At 28.6% G+C, this 18,091-nt stretch overlaps 1 protein-coding gene across 16 annotated transcripts in view; it reads right to left on the bottom strand.

Annotated features, from left to right (window-relative positions):
• LOC126905769 (maternal protein pumilio-like) overlaps positions 1 to 18,091 on the bottom strand; it is a 79,630-nt gene that overhangs the window by 44,664 nt on the left and 16,875 nt on the right. For 12 of the 16 annotated variants that reach the window (XM_050685786.1, XM_050685797.1, XM_050685791.1 and 9 more), the window contains 4 exons: positions 16,263 to 16,392; positions 14,604 to 14,764; positions 14,345 to 14,511; positions 11,936 to 12,239 (listed from right to left, as the gene is read on the bottom strand). In XM_050685786.1, the coding sequence (XP_050541743.1) occupies positions 11,936 to 12,239; positions 14,345 to 14,511; positions 14,604 to 14,764; positions 16,263 to 16,392 (762 nt within the window). The remainder of the gene's footprint in view (positions 1 to 11,935; positions 12,240 to 14,344; positions 14,512 to 14,603; positions 14,765 to 16,262; positions 16,393 to 18,091) is intronic. The other 4 variants (XM_050685793.1, XM_050685795.1, XM_050685802.1 and 1 more) reach the window with 2 other exon arrangements.

The following is an 18,091-nucleotide window of genomic DNA, read 5'->3' as shown; positions in this document are numbered from 1 at the left end:
TTATTTCATTGAATTTATACTTTGAGATGGTAGTAAAAATTTCATTTTATTCTTTGTAACTAACACTATCTCTTGGGGCGACAAAGTCATTTAACAAGGCCTTAATATCCTTGTTTTCATTTCTTTTTTTTTACGAGTACATGATATATTAACAAAATCGACAGATAACAAAATGTATCATTAAGAAAAAATTCCACATTTTATAAAATTTTTATTTCAAAATGAGATAATATCCATTTTTTTGGTATCAACTCGAATTATTTTTGTAACGTTAACACTTCCTACTCGTTGATATCAACGATATTAGTTAACATCACGGAAAACACGAACGTCGAATCGAAATGGATACGTGCAAGTTTAACGATAAACGTATGCATAGATATTGTAGTAAAGCAAAATAATATGATGGACATGCACAGCTAAGAGATGCACACTCCTTGCTATATACTCATTCTATATATTAAAAAGCTCGTAACTCAATAAGTACTAAAATGATATATTAGAAGTTACAAGAGTTGTCAGTTAGATCTGTTCCATACTGTATGAGCATGCTGCTGTAATAAAAAAGTTCTGGAATATATCGTGGTACCGTCATTAAATAGTTTCTAGGAAAACTAACGGTAAGCGCTCATAAAACGTCTTGAGTAAAGCTCGAGTAAATAAAAAATGTACGGATAATAGTGAACTTACTGAACAATGGATAAATATAACGACGTCTGAAGCAAAACAAGCGATCAATAATCTGAAGAAAATAAATATTACTAAAAATGACTCAACACTACTGTCATTAAGAGTTAAAACTGCTATATACATGGAAAGTACAATCTATGACCGGAATGGAAATAGTAGGTAATCTTAATAATCAAATAAAATAATTAGTAATGGCTAAATACAATTTACCATCGAACGAATTCAAACAATTTTCATTTCAATTTAGTAGAATACTTTTGTCATAAGCTATAGTTTAACATGAGGTGTAAAACAACACAAATACAAAATGTTCACTACAACTATTCAATAAAAAATATTTTTTCGTTCAATCGATGCTGCAACATTCATTATCGTGAGTAAATTAACATACTACGGCTAAAAAGAAAAATCTTTTTCAATATACATTTTTATTATTTATTTATATTTTAAGTTTTTTTCGAGATATTTTATTCAGTACAAAAAATTGATACTGTACGTCGACTCAGATGATCATGAAACACGACTGCCGGAACAGGTTCGCACGAACTAACGGTAGTTCCCTTCCCAACTCTATCTCTCTTAAAACGTATCAACTTGTTTAAATGCCTTGCTGCTAACACGGCGGTGTATAAAGAACACCGGAGAAACAGACATATATAATCATATCAAAGTAATACATGAGCCAACTTGACCTTAGTACGAGTTTTAATTGCAAGTTTACTTCGCGGTCAACTGGACGCCGGCAACTTGACAAAATCATCATAAATATCAGTTGACATAAAACAAAAAACAGCGCACCTATTATCAGTAATTATTGTTTTATACGCATTATAGTTATTACAAAAGCATTACGTACTATGGCTCGTGAACTGCCACGGAATGCGCCCGGTGGTAATGTCATTAACATAATACAACACTCTATACAATGTGATAACATCACGTGACTTATAAGGATTCCATAGATAATTGTCCGACATAATAGTTATTTTTTGGCTTCATTTTTTAATTTGCCGCCGGGCGTTAACTATTTTAGTTGGTCTTTTTTTTTTGGTGAATCGACTACAATTTTCGTGTAGTGCGGACAACTGTGCATACATGTTCACATGAATAGGTGTAATTATGATTAGAGAACAATAAATAATACAAAAACATTATTCACTATTACTGCTCGTCATATGTTATTATTGTGTCAGTGACAGTATATAATATTTGTCGAATTCTACATTCGATTATAGATATAATAGTAACAATAGTAAAACACATATTCGGCACGTTACGTGAAACATTTTGCACAACTATATTAATGAATAGAAGAAGAAAAATGGTTTAGAACAAACGATTCTTTTTGTAAAAATAAGAATTCATACAATAAAACTAAAAAATCTTAAAGCGAGGACATTTAAGTGAACCATTATGTTAGATTTTATTTTAAAACTCAAACATAACTGAAGATTAATAGGATAAATATGTACACATTATAAAATATGCCCATAAACTTGTATGCCTCGAAGATCGCCGTACATTCAAAATTATTTCTAACATTAGATAAGACATAAGGTGCCTATAATTACTTCATAATGAAAATATCAATTTTATCGAGGAACTTAACTATCTTAAAGGGTGTTATGTTTATAAACAATAAATCAAAGACGCAAGTATCCGGGCAACCGGCAATAATGGCTCACTGTCATAAACAAAGATAGGCATGTGCTCGATGACTGATGAATTTGGACAACAGCAGGGATCGATTTTAATCAAATTAAAACTTTATATTGAAACAGTAGTATACGCATGCCATAAAATAGCGAGTAATTCATCAAAGAATTCTTTGAAGATAATTATTATTAATAAACACTGGTCGATTTTGCCAATGAATACTACCTAACAACAATTATGAGCTTCAATATGCCAATGGAAACAAAGTTGAACTTTATGTGGACATTAGCCTCATGAAATAACAGTGAAGAGATATTTTGTATCTACCCTTTAGCATATTTTAGAAAAACGTTCACTTGTTTTAAATTGGAAAATTATTTGAAAATTAATTAGCGATGACGGAGATTGTCAAAATCTGCCAACACAAATGATAAATATAATGATAGGTCGACATTTATAACCTAGTTTACCGTAAGTTTATGATCTAACAGAAATGTCAACAATAACCTATGCTGTCTTAGCCATTCGGTCGTTAAATCTCAATGGGCATAAAACAGAATATTGATTTCTCTAGGATTAAAGTTATGAGGGAGAAGCCAAACTGATAATGTTGTGTTAGAACCAGTTGATTTCCAAGAAAATATAGAATTAAATAAACGCACATACGGGGTTACCAGGAACTGCTTAGAACCCTCAAGTTTTTAATTAGTACCCTTAGTTATTTTGAGGTATATCAAGTGTAAATAAAGGTTATTTTGCGATGGTACGAATAAGTTTAATCGATTTTATATTAGTGTTATTTAGTTTAACTTTGTTCCTATAGTTATGATTTTTACAAATATTTTAAATAATGTAATTAAAAATTATTGATATTATTTGATTTTAAATTTAAGTTTATTATGCAAATTAGGACTAGGGTACATGGTTTTGGTTTGCTGCTGAGTTGGAAACTCCCCACGGATCACCTTCGAATCCATAATTTTAACACTTACATAAGTTTTTCACTGAACGATGATGATTAATTTAACTTAAAAAAAAGTGGGTATATGTTTTGTCCATCTTACCTTCAAAATGCACGTAAGCCTAAGAAATTAAGCATACAAGTAATTCTTTGATTTCAAATATGGCTTTTGATAAAAAAAATGTTATCAAGAAATAGAAATGAAAACGTTTTTATTGGGTTGTATGAAAACAAATTTAAACCGACTGTTCATAGTATTTCATAACACATTTGGGTTACACAGTCATTTGACGTCACACTTGATTAAAACAATGTATTTTTACTGATCACAAGGATGAAGTATATGATAACCCAACAGGGTTGGACATTTATAATACTCATAACTACCGAGAACCACCAACTTTCGTAGTTCCGTTTTATAAAGGTCGGTCAGTTTATTTAATTAGCTTAGTGTGTCAAAGACATCATATAGCGGTAACTTCGTTAACCCAAAAGTTTCCAATTTAATTTAAAAACGAATCAATGGTCGAGATTTAGTTATCGAATAAAAATCATTCGTAAACATTTGAGCATTTTTCACGGCGTATTCGTGCGAAATCATCCGGTTCTATGTACTTATTTATTAGTATTTTATTTTTTCGCTCGTTTAACCCTAACAGACCACGAACGCGTATAATTACGCATACCCGCCGCTGAAAGATCGACCACGTCACGGTTGCTCGAATAAAAAACCGTGTGCGGGTCGTCAACCTCTCCTCTCCATCTCCACAATTGGCCATTAATATTAGTTCTGATACTACTTCTACTATTACTACTACTACGTACTAGGCAACAACCACGTATACAACTTAGTTTGAACTGTTCATCTACAGCTAGCCGGTCGTTGACCAACCGATGACTCCTAAATTCATACACAGACGCATAAGAGAACTATACGATTTGAGAGTAGTAGAAATTCCGACCTAACACTCAAAACTGATATCTATTTTTAATTAACAGATAAAAAAAATGGCAGGTTGTATTTTACATGACATTTTGTAATATTCACGAACCTCCTACACATTTCATTTCTATACAATATTATAACCACATTAATGGTTTTGCTTTTATTTAGAAGACAAAGAAATGTATTAGTATAATATAAGTAGCGAATCACTAGCACATTTCAAATGACGATTAAATAATTTAAGAAAATTCAGCATTAAATGTGCTCATATTCCTAAAACAAAACAAAAAAATTGTACTTGAAATAAGAAACGTATTTACTTCGTAATCGTAATACCCATAACTTATTTAAACGATAAAGAACAAAGATGTTGTTTTTTTTATTACTTTTATTGTTGGTGTTATAACGATGAATGTATCCAGAAGTCGCGACTATCCAATGAGTATTTGCTAAGAACAAGAGATTGTTCACACCATATCCCGAGACGGCACTTAGTAGAAAAATAATAACAGCAATAAAAGAAAAAGAATCAAACAGTTTCCTTAAAGAAAATAGTGACCGGCAGCTATAAACCGGTCAGCCAACGCCTGCAGCTAATAAAAACTCACAACGAGGCCAAGGGGATATTTTTATATCAACACTGGGTTAGTACGGGGAAACATGGATAATCATTTAATTCATGTTTGTGTCAATCAATTGACAATATCATTGCACACTAATTCAACAATTAGATAAACTTAGCCATAAAAAATTATAATCTACAAAGTTAACCGTGAATACAAGAAAGAAACGAATTCTCGCTTTTTAAAACTTTTAATTTTATTGATTTCATAAACCTGGGAATGTTATGCGCTAATATGAGTCAATTGAAAAGTTCAGAGAGAAGGCTAGAGAGGCAGAAGATTTATATACTGATAGTTTTTGCCATATTATTTCCACAGGGGAATAATGAGAAAGGAAGCCTGAACTAGACAAGATTCAGAGAAATTGCATAGAAAAGAGACCTAACCATTATTAATGAGACCGTGTAACGTACACTTCGCAAGACCCTTTTCTCGTATACGATATGCACAGGTCAATGAAATTGAAGAGGAGGTGTCTTAATTATTATTTTATAGATGGCGGCTAAGCTTATCTGCAAATCAAATCAAATAAATGATTACTTATCCTCAAATAAGCTGTAATTTAAATGCATAATACGATTAATGTTCAATTGTATTCACATATCAATATACAAAATGATTTACATTTGAAATAACTAAATATAAATAAACCTTTATAATCAAAGGGAAACACTTAAACATCAGTAAAAGTTTTAACAAAAAACTTTACCGAGGACGTATTAAAGATTTTACCCTTTTTATCTCTCGCTAGAAGACCTTCAAAGTTTGAATTTAATCAGAAGGTGTTTCGCGAAAAAGCCATAAGAAGAATTTCGTTACCTACCAACTGACAAGGAAAGAATAATTTCAAAAAAGAGGAAACGAATGAGGTTTATTGGCTATTTCGTAAGGTGAATACAACCACAACTGGAAAACTGCCAAACCGTAAAGCGCACACATTTATAAACAGTATTTACAGAGTAAAATCCGTGGCAAAAATAGTTTTATTATTTTCAAATAAGCGCAATGTTTTCCTTGTAACAATTTGACAACATATAAAAAAAAAAGCTATTCCCACAAACAATGAAAGTATTGATATACTACTTCAATAAGATATGACAATGAATAATGAGCTAAGCATGACACGTATAAATAACACTAAGTTCAAAAACAACCGATAGTCACAACAATAATAGTACGATACATAACTTCAAGAAACAATACCAACAGAATTTGACCAAACATTTATAATTTTTAGATTACGGCAAAAATGGCATTTTATCTAAAAGAGAATATTCTACACATAAGCTACAATCTCTCGCTTACAACAAGGAAATCGTGAAAGTTATGAACAATTTAATAAGGGTTGGCTTATTCCAATCGGCAATACAAAGAATAAAAAAAATACATTTACAATTTTCTCGCTTTTACTTTCTTTGATACGTTGTACAACGAGAGTTAATTTAAAATAAAAATTTAATTTGAATAATTACATTATAAAGAAACATACAAGACAGCAATACTTTTAATTTGAGAAATGCGAAACAAATTTCATTGAAAAACCAGAATTCGGTTTGTTAAGAAGTCGTTTAAAGGGTCTGTTATCGGTAAATGGTAAGTGTGAGGAAGGTCAATACAAAATCCTACCCAGATTACGAAATCAAATTTAGAGATCTTCTATGACATGCGATAATAGAAATAATGAGATAGGTCGAAAAAAGTTAAAGGAGAGGTGATTTTGAATGAGATACCAAAAACCGGTCAATAGGGTCTCATTTCTTTAAATTTTTAGGAATTTGGCGAGACGTTGATTGATCGACGACGACCGTCAGAGATTAAGTGATTTGAACTCGGGTAGTATCTGAAGTAAATGCGATATAACTTTGCTGCGCTCTACCGTAGAACAATAAATTATATTTTTAACAACAGGTCTATTTATGTTTTTTTTTAGACACATAGTTACCAAGGTGTGTGTGCGACAACGAAAGCTGGCCAGACGACAACAAAATCTACCAAATAAAACAGCACTGAGCAAGGTGCACCCAATCCATATGCTCATAATCGTGCCAAACATTACATGTCCTATTAATAACTATATCTTCGAATTCCATTATCGTTTTTTCGTTATCATCTAATATTAACGGATAGGAACCATATACACAAAAACACAGACCTGGCGCGCGAAATACAGTGAATTCTATAACCTCCAAAGATAGTTGTCTAGCTGACTCACATCAACGCCTACGCATGTCAATTGTAGGGTTATATTTATGACAGATGATGAGGCATAGCACAATACTACCGGAGAGACAACGCGTGTCAACGTACTTATAAAGGATAAAACGCTGGTGAACTCTTGATGCGCTTTACCGTAACGACCAGGATAAGAAGAGAGAATTTTCCACACGTTTCTTCGCCAACAATTCACTAGAAGTACTTCAACCGAGTCATGAAGTACTGTGTATCCCACCAACCAAGAGAAAAAAATTGTAGGTATATTTTATTTGTATTGAATTTGAATAGTTTGCACAAAAGTAAACCGAACTGCCTACTACTAGAGGAAAAATGTTATTTTAATAAAAACAGTCCATTTCCTAATATAACATATTTTTTGAAAATTGTATGAACGATTGACGAACAACATACGAGTTACCGATTGAATGAACGTGAGAATTCCTTTTAGTTTTACAAACAAGAATTTATTTCACTTTAAATTAAGAATATGAATGTACAGAAATTCTGCTGTATTATAACGATAACGTAATCTTGTTTTCTAAAGTTTTAAAATTATTACCGGCTCGACGCAACTACCAAAACTTTAATTTTCTATTTTTCCTCATAAATGTCACGTAAATTGCTTTCCTTTAGTTTTATTATTATATTGTTATATTTTTACGATGACATTTTTCATTTTGAGATAAGCATTTCGTCACTGTCTTTAAAAACACACAGAAGATTCTAAAAATACATTAACTACCTACTGAACTAAACTTTATTAAATTCAAAATAAAATATAAAAGCTTCAAAAATGTAATACTGTCACCACTTAATAAAAAGTCCTGGCGTCAAAATAGGTTTGTTACATTTTAAACACACATTGTTTAAAACACCAAAATTTACATGGGTCATTTTAAACTGTTTACTTTTGTTTTAAACAGTTTTTTCTTTTTTAACATAATTTGTAATAAATGGTCAAATACTCGAAAAGGAATCATTAAAGAAGGCGCTACACAAAAATAATATTTCATAAAAAACTTCTCGATAAAATTAAAAATGATAGATTAAAAATTTCAATTATTTTATTTCAAGTTTTGAAAATTGCAAGATAATCATAGAATTAAAACAATATCGAATTATTTCATAAGTTTTACAGAGCATCAAAATTTAACCGCATCTATGACACTAAACAGTCAGTTACTACGCTTTCTCTGACACTTAAAACGGTGTGAGTACCGACATAATTTACGCGGTAATTAGAGTGAACGCTAAAACCTAATGAATAAATTAAAATTTGTTACGAGAATATTACAAAAATATTGGCACCAGTAATTTTGACGATTGTCATGCAAATTAAGCAGTCAAAAATACTTTGAAAATCAAAATATTTTACTTCAAACACTTTTTTGTATACTGCGATTGTGTATTTCGTTAAAAATACAACACAACAAACAATTGATAACCTTCAAGTTGTCCACAAAGTGTCGCTAGTACGGCGATTTCAATGTAATTTATCAAAGAAAAGTTTAAAATCGAAAATAAAATTGTCTTCAAAATGTGTTTCTTATTTTTTTACTTTATTAACTTGTATAATAGAAACACGCAGTGTGAACGAAAAACACTTGCCACTCGAAGGTCCTACACAACAAACTCTTCACATCATAGACACTCGAAGAAAAAGCAGGCAATCGATTTTCACTCAATGAAAACTTTCGATGACGTTAACAAAGTACAACACGCGAGTTGTTTTGATAATATAATCACACAACAAAGCAATAGGCACGATCATAATTATTCTCCTTCCGGTTATTTCCAGCATGGTAACGATGGAACATTAATAATATTACACTAAATTAGTATTAATAACTTAAACCACCGTTGGTCGTCATACGGAAATGATTGGAAACGATTATTGATTAGCCCTAAACCACAGTCTGCGAGATATTATACTATAAATGCCACGGTAAACGAACACACGTACTCTGTATGGCCGTACCGCAACATTTTGGCATAATCCATATGGTTTGGACGCAATGAATAAACATAGCAGTGTATATACAGCCGATGAGCCCCACAGATGGTTTTACAATCAAACTAGAACACTTACAAACACCCTCTTTATTCCTAAAACCACATTTTGTTGATCCGCGAGTTTATGAACAAGTAAAAGTAATAAAAACTGTAAAACCAAATGTCTATAGAAAGAAAATATACAAGTGAATTTAACCGAACGAGATATAGAAAAAAAGTAGCTCTTTATTAAAAGGGTTCCATAGACGGCAACAAACCACACGAGACAGGAGTACAAATTACGGATTCTTATTGAACAAGTTTTTTCGCTTTACATAATTGAAAAGTCCTCGTCTAACATAGCGAATGCTAAAATGAATATATTTTACAAGATTACACTCAAGTTCATCTACCGTTCGGAATAAAAATAACACAGATCTTTTTGTACTCATGAAATTGTTTTGTTCTTAAAGATGTACTACACGACTAATTGAATAGTTGAAAACAGTGAAAGATAAAATAATCAAACTACACAAATAACATTTCAATATTAAAGAAAAAATAGTAACGCAATAATTAAAATTAAGACGTACTTTTTAGAAGAAGATAAAATAAAACTCGTGTGTGAAAATTCATCGCGTAAAAAGCTTTAATAATAATAATAATAGCTCTATTATCAATTTCTAATAGTTAAATTTATAGTTGAATATTTTTCAAGTTCTATGTTAACGAACTGAAAACCATAAATTTTTAAAATAATTAACAATTAAGTTTTATATATTACTACCTTTTGACAGTGAAAAACTCATAGTATCGTTGAATGTTAAATGTCTTTTTTTTAGTAAAATGTCAAGTCAACCGTATCTCTTACTTCTTCAGTCCAGACACAACGTTAATTTATTATGCATAACGACCGGGGCATTTAATTCGATAGTCCATTTACCCAACTGCTGCCGTTACAGGTCAACGAAAGTGTTCACACTCAATGTACTATTATAATATACCAAAGGAACACATCCGGAAAACGATAGGCGGCTGCCACCGTTTGGGCGCTAACCCAAGTAAAACCACAGTGCACGTACTAGAAGCAGAAACTATTTCTAGGACTAATAGCAATTATTATCGTCTCGACATAAGGTGATTTTTTTTCATCTGGCCGATGAACGCGACGATTGAATTTTGACAAAATATTTACTGCCGTCTGTTCTCATTTGACCTTCCCATTTTCCTTCTTGGCACACTTGATAGCTGAGTTTTACTTTAAATATATGTAAGTATTGATACGCCACACCGAGTTGAAATGCGAAATTGGCGTGAAATTTAACAACGTTTGGCACAAACACGAAGGGGAAAACTCAATTGAAAGACGATACAGTATATAAAGTGAAACAACGGCGGTTCAAGCCCTTAACAGAGTTCCTTTAACGAAACTCGTCAAAAGTACGCTTAAAACACTATTAAAGACAACAGATTGATATATGTATAATGATATACTTCTCATTCGGACGGAAAAAATGAGAATTTTTAACTAAATGCATTTAATGGTAACAAACTAATAAATGAAATTCCTTTTGAGTTTACGTGTCAAAGCGTAAACAACGTAATTTTAAAAGAGAAATACAAAATAATCGTTTGGATCTGTGTTTTCCTAGGCTAGCATAATATTCAATGCATCGCTGAACCGGCGCGACAAACGAGAAAAATTAAACGTAGAAGTCCGTCAGCCATTATGAAATACGAGCGTAACATTAATTACAACAGGAAGAATCATACATTAAGAACCTCATTAGAGTAAACGATTTCTAAACAATTTTTTTTCATTAAATAGAGAATCATAATTTTTAATTAATCAACGACACTGCCAATGCTTTGTTCTGTGTATATATATATATATATGCGCTACTAATTAAATAATATAAGTTTATAAAACAGAAAATACTAAAAATTCATTAAAAATTAGAAAAATCCTATTTAGAAATTTATATAATTTTAATTTTAAATAATCTAGGAATATTTTAATCAGATAACTTAATAATACGTCTTGTGATTTAATTCACAAGCTTCTAGTTCTATACAAGTATCAAATTTCCAATGCATTTTCTAAAATTTAATGTTCTAGTAATATTTTAAGATACACTAGTAGTATTCTGTTCATCACAATTTACAAAGAAATAAAACTTTGAACTATAATAAGTACTTTTAAGTATTAATTGAAAAAAAAAACACGCTTCTATTAAATTACAAATTATTAAGTTTAAATAAATAAAATAATTTAAAAGAAACGTTCTCAATGGGGGAATTTCAGTTTGTCAATTTCATTCGAATAAAGTACGAAAACTGATCATAATAATGGCTCCATCTATCGGTCATTTTTAGACAACAAGAGTTACAATAAAAATTATTTAAAATGAAATTACCGAAATTCAATGACTTTTTCGTAGTAAAAAATAATTACAGATGCAAAATTGATAATTTTATGTTGAATTTTAAGACACTTAAAAATATTTATCTACAGACAAATGATTTTTTGATATCCACAGAAATAATTTTTAAGGAAAACAATCATTGGAAAGATAAAAAGAGTAAAAATATTTTTCTTTATGATTTATAATATTTAATTCTACACAAAATTGCATAGCTAAAGATGCACAAAAAAAATGTAAAAAAAGGATTCAATAACAAGATTAACATATGCAGTTTGATAATTTCTGAAAACAAAAACCTATTAAAAACGTTAATGCATATAACTAAGAAAATTAGAATACATATATACATCTCACTAGAGTGGAAATGGAATAAGTATTACTAGATAACCTATCATTTAAAATAATACTAGATTATGTAACAACTTACCTGTATATCAAATGGAGTCATAACATTTCCCTGCGTATCTATAGCACCTTGCTGTTGTTGAGCATTACTTGCATGATATGAATTCAAATCCATTTGTTGAGGGTCACCCCCCTGTACTTGAAATTGTTGATGTAAAGGCATTGTCATTCCATGATGATGATGATTCAAAAGTTGACCCTGATGTAAACCGTGTAGGCTATCAATTACAACAACATTATTAGAACCAGCATTTGCAACTTGATTGCCTGAGACTGCATTCATTCCATTTTTATTAATTTCTTCTTCACTAGGAGATGCTTGTCTACTAAAAAAAAATTTTTTAGATCAGTTAATATATAGTAATAATAATGTATTTATTATGATATTTAATAATAATCTCTATAAATTTCAACATACGAATTTGCAAAAAAAAAATTATAGAAATATTAAATGTATTCCTAAAATTTAAGAAATATAATAATTTAAAATACCAATAACAAACTTCAACATTAATAAAAATTTTTTTATAAAAATTAAAAATACTTATAGCATTATTTATTAACCTAAAATTCAATATTTTAATTAATAATGGAAAAACTTTAAAAATACACTGGAATAATATACATTTTCAAATATGGATCTAAATATAATATAAATCTGTCTGTTATTTATAGAAAATATTTTCTAGCTCAATTATAAAATTTTATATCCTTAAGCAATTTCTTCTGTGATTATTATATATATATATAAAACCTACATTATTTGATTAAGAAAAAAAACATTAGAAAAATAATTACTAACTGTTGACATGTTAATCCATTATCAAAACTACATTATTTAAACTAAGCAGTTGATTGCACCAACAACTTCTAAATTATACAATTTAATTATTACTATCGTGATATATTTAAATCATGAAATTAATTAAGTCCACATATTTTTCACTTTTTACTTATTAAATAGTATTAATACAACTTAAAAAAAAAATGTCTATCCTTAACAGTCATTCGATACAATATTAAATAGACCACTTTTTTTAAAGCCAGATAATTTATTTTATTTTATTTTTTAAATATTCCAAATCAAATGAAACAAGCAAATTTACACAACATAAATATTAAATGAATCAAAAAGAAATAGTTCTAAATGATTACAGAAAAATATTCATACAGGAAATTTAAAATTATTTTTTTTTTTTTTTTGTAATAACTGTTTCAATTCTCATATTCCAAATTAGTAATTATTTAAGTAAAACATTAAGCTCTTAAAAAGGAAAACTGTACATCATGTTTATAAAAAAATTTTAATTTGTAATAATCTTAGATAATTGGATGTCCTTATTTCAAAAAAAAATAAATTATAATTATATTTACATAATTATTTAAATTTAAAAGAATGTAATGAAAATTAGTGGATCATTTATTTGCAATAACACAGTAACTTTATCAATGAAACCCATAAATGGCTTCTTTAGCTAGAATGAGGTTGTCAGTTTGACAGCTAGCGTAAAAGTTCTGTCAAATCATTTGGTTCAACTCATCCCAAATAATCGTGATAGTAAATTAAGGAGATGATGATTATAATAAATTATTCGAATTGAAAGTATTAATGCAATAACAAAACAACAATATTTTACATTTTTTTTTTTAGGACAACAACAAAAACTGGACAATTTTTAATACTAATAAGTATAATTTTATAATTATAATTTTCTTAATAATAATTAAATATTTATTTTTCTTAATAAAAAAAACATTACTGTATTTAATAAAAATAGAAACACATTTATACATAATTTTCGTAAAAAATTGAACTAAACTAAATTTATTGATACAGTAAAACTAGCAATTTTTTAAAATTATTGTGGGCGTTGGAGCAAAAAAAAAATCAATTATGAAAAAATTGATCAATTTGATCATTTTTTGGAAATGATTTGAAATATTTTATTTGCACAAAAGTAATATATATGTAGATTATAATAATACAATAAAACTACTTCTACATTCAATTTTAATATTATCATTGATACCAACGAAAGTGTAAATATGAAGTAATTATTTTTAACAAATTCATTTTACCCAAAAAGTGTTTTACACCACTTTAACTCCTACCTCAAAGTTATATTAATTATTAAGAGTACTTCTATTGATATTAAAATGCATTAAAATTTTTCAGAAATAATAGTCTCGTTTTTCAAAATCTCGAATTAATGAAATTTATTTAGTTAAATTAAAAAAATATATATTATCCAATTTTTTTTTTTATTTTGATAAACAACTAAAAGTTAAATTTGAAAGAACCTAAGTAAATGGTTTTCATTGGAGTTATCTCTAATAAAGATAAATTTAAAAATGTAAAACTTATTAATTATCACTAATATCAATACACAGAGGACTCTTATAAATTTTGACAAACCATGTTAACACTAACTTTATATATTTATCTTCATCCAAACCATTTTGTACAACAACAATTCCATTTTGTTGAACAACAGCAGAACAGTTTCCATTTTCAATTTCTTTTTTATTACTATTTACAGAATCATATGGCGAACTAGGAGGTTTATCTTTTTCTTTTTTTATTGTTTCACCATCACTCTGTCATTTAAAAAAAAAAATTTTTTAATTAAAAAGAGTTATGTTTAAATGTAGATTATAAATTAAAAATATTAATATGATTTATTACTCACTATTACTAAACCTCTCATTCTAGGTTCTAATGTTTCCATTTTGTTGGGAGTACTTGCTAAGACATACTCGACCATTTTCATGCCAATTCCTGCCTCAGATGATCTGGGTGATAAAATATTAGCAGAATCATTACCAACTGGAAATCCAGCTCCTCTTCGTGCTATAAATAATAGATTTACTATTAACCTTAAAATTATCTAATTCAATTAACAAAAATGTATTTCTTATACATCATTTTATATTAAAATTATTTTCTTATACAAAACTATTGAAATCTTTAATAAGATGTTTTCGATTTTAATTTTTAAAATAATAACTATAAATAATAGCGCAAATATATAAGAATAATTTATAATTTTTTATGAAGCAAAATTTCCATTAACGTTAAGTGTTATGATTTTCTTTAAAATCTAAATTTGTTAACATAAAGGCAACACATTGTAATTTACTTGATATGATAAAAGTTTTATAAGAAACCAAATTTTAAAACTACCTACAGACCGTACAAGATTCAATTTCTTTGATAGAATACTATTTACCGAAAAATAGAACCAAATTAATTAAATTCTGACTAATAAGATTTAAAATAAGTTATGAATTTAAAAAAGAAAAATATATTGGTCTTCAAAAATACTTCGATAATTTTTCATTAAATAAATGAGAACAATATATGTATGATTTAAAAATGGTAAACTCGTACAAAGTATATACATTAGGTTTGATAATATCACACATTTTATTTTACAGTTCTATTTAAATTAAAAAGACAAATGAAAAAAGTATGAAAAGTAGGAGGCAAACAAACACACTTCTTATAATTACATTTTATAAAAAAAAATCAAGCAAGTCATGTGTTACGACGAATCGTGTTGGTAAGACCGGTTATATTGTTTTTTACCTATTAGTATGACGTGTAAGCATATGTGTAGTAATAATGAAAATGAAAATTACCAGTCATAAGACTGGTTTTTTATTTTTTAGACGACTGATGTACGAAGACGACAACGGCAACGACTTTCAGTGCCATTGAACTTCATATTATTGAGTACACCACGAGTATATAACATCATCAGTATAACACAACTCATGGATAACTAGTAAATAATTTTATTAAGTGAAATATATTTTATTCAGAACTACATATAAACTCATCTACGTTAACGCCTATGCAACCATTAACATATGTTACGAATATATAATGATAACAATACCTTAATAAATACTAAGTTTTTATAAATAGTTTGGTTTGGTAAACATTCAAAAGTATACAGCTGATAATACTGACGATAGTGTGGGAACAAAGAATAAAACACATAGCCACCTAATTCAATACAATAAAACATTTAAAATAACGAACGCTAATACAATTCAACAACAAAAACACTCAACTTCTTTATTTAACACCAATGAACTGATAGTTTAATTTTGTATGGCTGCAAAAAACCTAGAGGAAAATTCTCAAAATCATTAAACATCAAAACAGCCTAATTTAATTTTGATCTCTAGGTAACATAGGCAAATAAAAAAAAAATAAGCTGTATACCAATGATGATGCTAATTAATTATAAATCCGAGTTATGTCAAACAATTTAAAATAAAATTCGACCTATATCATATACATTTTTTATGAGATAATAATAAATTTTAAGTTTGCTCACACTCACTGTTTGAACTCCACGTGGAGTCCCTCCACATCTGGTGATGATGATCATTCAAGTTCAAAATTCCTTTAGGTCCATCTTCTTTACCTTCTTCTACGCCCCATAACTTCTTAGTTGAAGACGCAATCTATAAAAAAAAAACAAATAATAGATTAGAAAACAATGCATTTTAAAATATCTACATGATTTAAAGCTAAATAATTTTACGCGCAAAACTTATTTTTTAATTATTGCAATTGCAGAGAATTTTCGAGGAGTATGAACGAAATATTGTAAAAATAATAATGAAATAATTGATCAATTACATCGCTCGTTGTAATGTTTTTTTATATTTTAATATTATTGATTAGATAAATATGTAGGGTAATTAAAATAAAAAATATGTAATATTATTTATATATAATAAGGGATTATAGCTAAATTCGTTAGGCAATAAATCAATTTTTGGATAAAACTATTTTCAGTTAAAAATAAATACTTAAAATTTAATAATGTTTTTTTATCAGCGATATAAATAAAAGTATTCTATAAAAAAGCCATATTGTCAGCATTTTCAAAATCTAAATTTAGTATTAATTCTGGCGCGACTAAAACATTTAATATGACTCTCCTGAATGATGATTAAAATTGACTCACATCACTTCCGCTTTAGCCCTCACGTATATATTTTTTTAGTTATATAAATAATTAAATTTAAATAATACTGTTAGTTAACTATTTTCTTTACACTCATTTAACATTAAATACTTCAACTCAATGATCTTAAATTTATAGGCCAAAAGAAGGCCTAACATAAATAAGTTGATAACGAAAATAATATATTTCTATAATTTTAATCAACCGAAAGCATAAAGCAAGTTTAAATATCCATACGGATATCGGGAAACATGAGTTATTGGAATTTATTAGGAGAACACGCGACACTGTGTCGGTGGAATTATATAGCAACCGGTTTTTGCACAAAATGATATGCTAAATCTAAATTATAATGATAAAAAATTCAATATACGCATTATACATCGATACGATACAAAATATACAAGACAGCTGATTGCTAAGAGCTCATGTCTTAGTATTAGAAGAAAAATAACTTGCTATATAATCACACCACATTGATAAAAGGGAATAACAAAAAAGAGAGGGAGAGTAATGTGAGCAAGGCAGCTGAGTTAAAGGGGAGAGGGTCGCTCGGTAGGAGACTGTTAGTGTGACCTTGACGTTGTCTATAAAGGACAATGTCCGAACCAAGGTTTCTACCACGGTGAACACATCCACATAAACTGTACTCCTCCCACACTGAAATATTACATATAAGATACGTTATACTATATTGTTATTAACCACAAACCATGTCATCAAAAATTAACGTATTTATTTATAGAATACTTGGTAAATATTTTGTGCTTGTCGTGATCAGAAAAAGACCCTAATATTAACTTGCTTTAGAAGACAAGGGAACGTGCGAGCGACCCTAACTTTTTTCAATTGTCCCTTAGCAGCAGTCAACCAACACGAACATACGCATATGTTGAGCAACGCTTATGTCGACCATCGTAACAAAGAATTACGTCATCTTAATATCTTAAAAACTCCACGAAAAATGCATCAATATCACATAAAATTTAACTTTTTAACGTTTAATACCAATTAAAAATATCAAATTAAATGTTAGTATCATTTCAATAGAACAATGAAAATAGAAATACATAAAAATATACAGATAAGACTTAATTTCAAAAGTAACAGTCACCACTACATAGATATAATTAAATTTAATTATGGTAACAATACTTTCATGAAATATTTTTGAAAACTTCGTTAAAAAA

Source organism: Daktulosphaira vitifoliae, unplaced genomic scaffold, assembly GCF_025091365.1.
Source record: "Daktulosphaira vitifoliae isolate Bord-2020 unplaced genomic scaffold, ASM2509136v1 Scaffold_4, whole genome shotgun sequence".
Classification (NCBI taxonomy): Eukaryota; Metazoa; Arthropoda; class Insecta; order Hemiptera; family Phylloxeridae; genus Daktulosphaira; species Daktulosphaira vitifoliae.
This window is presented reverse-complemented; position numbering and strand designations above follow the sequence as displayed.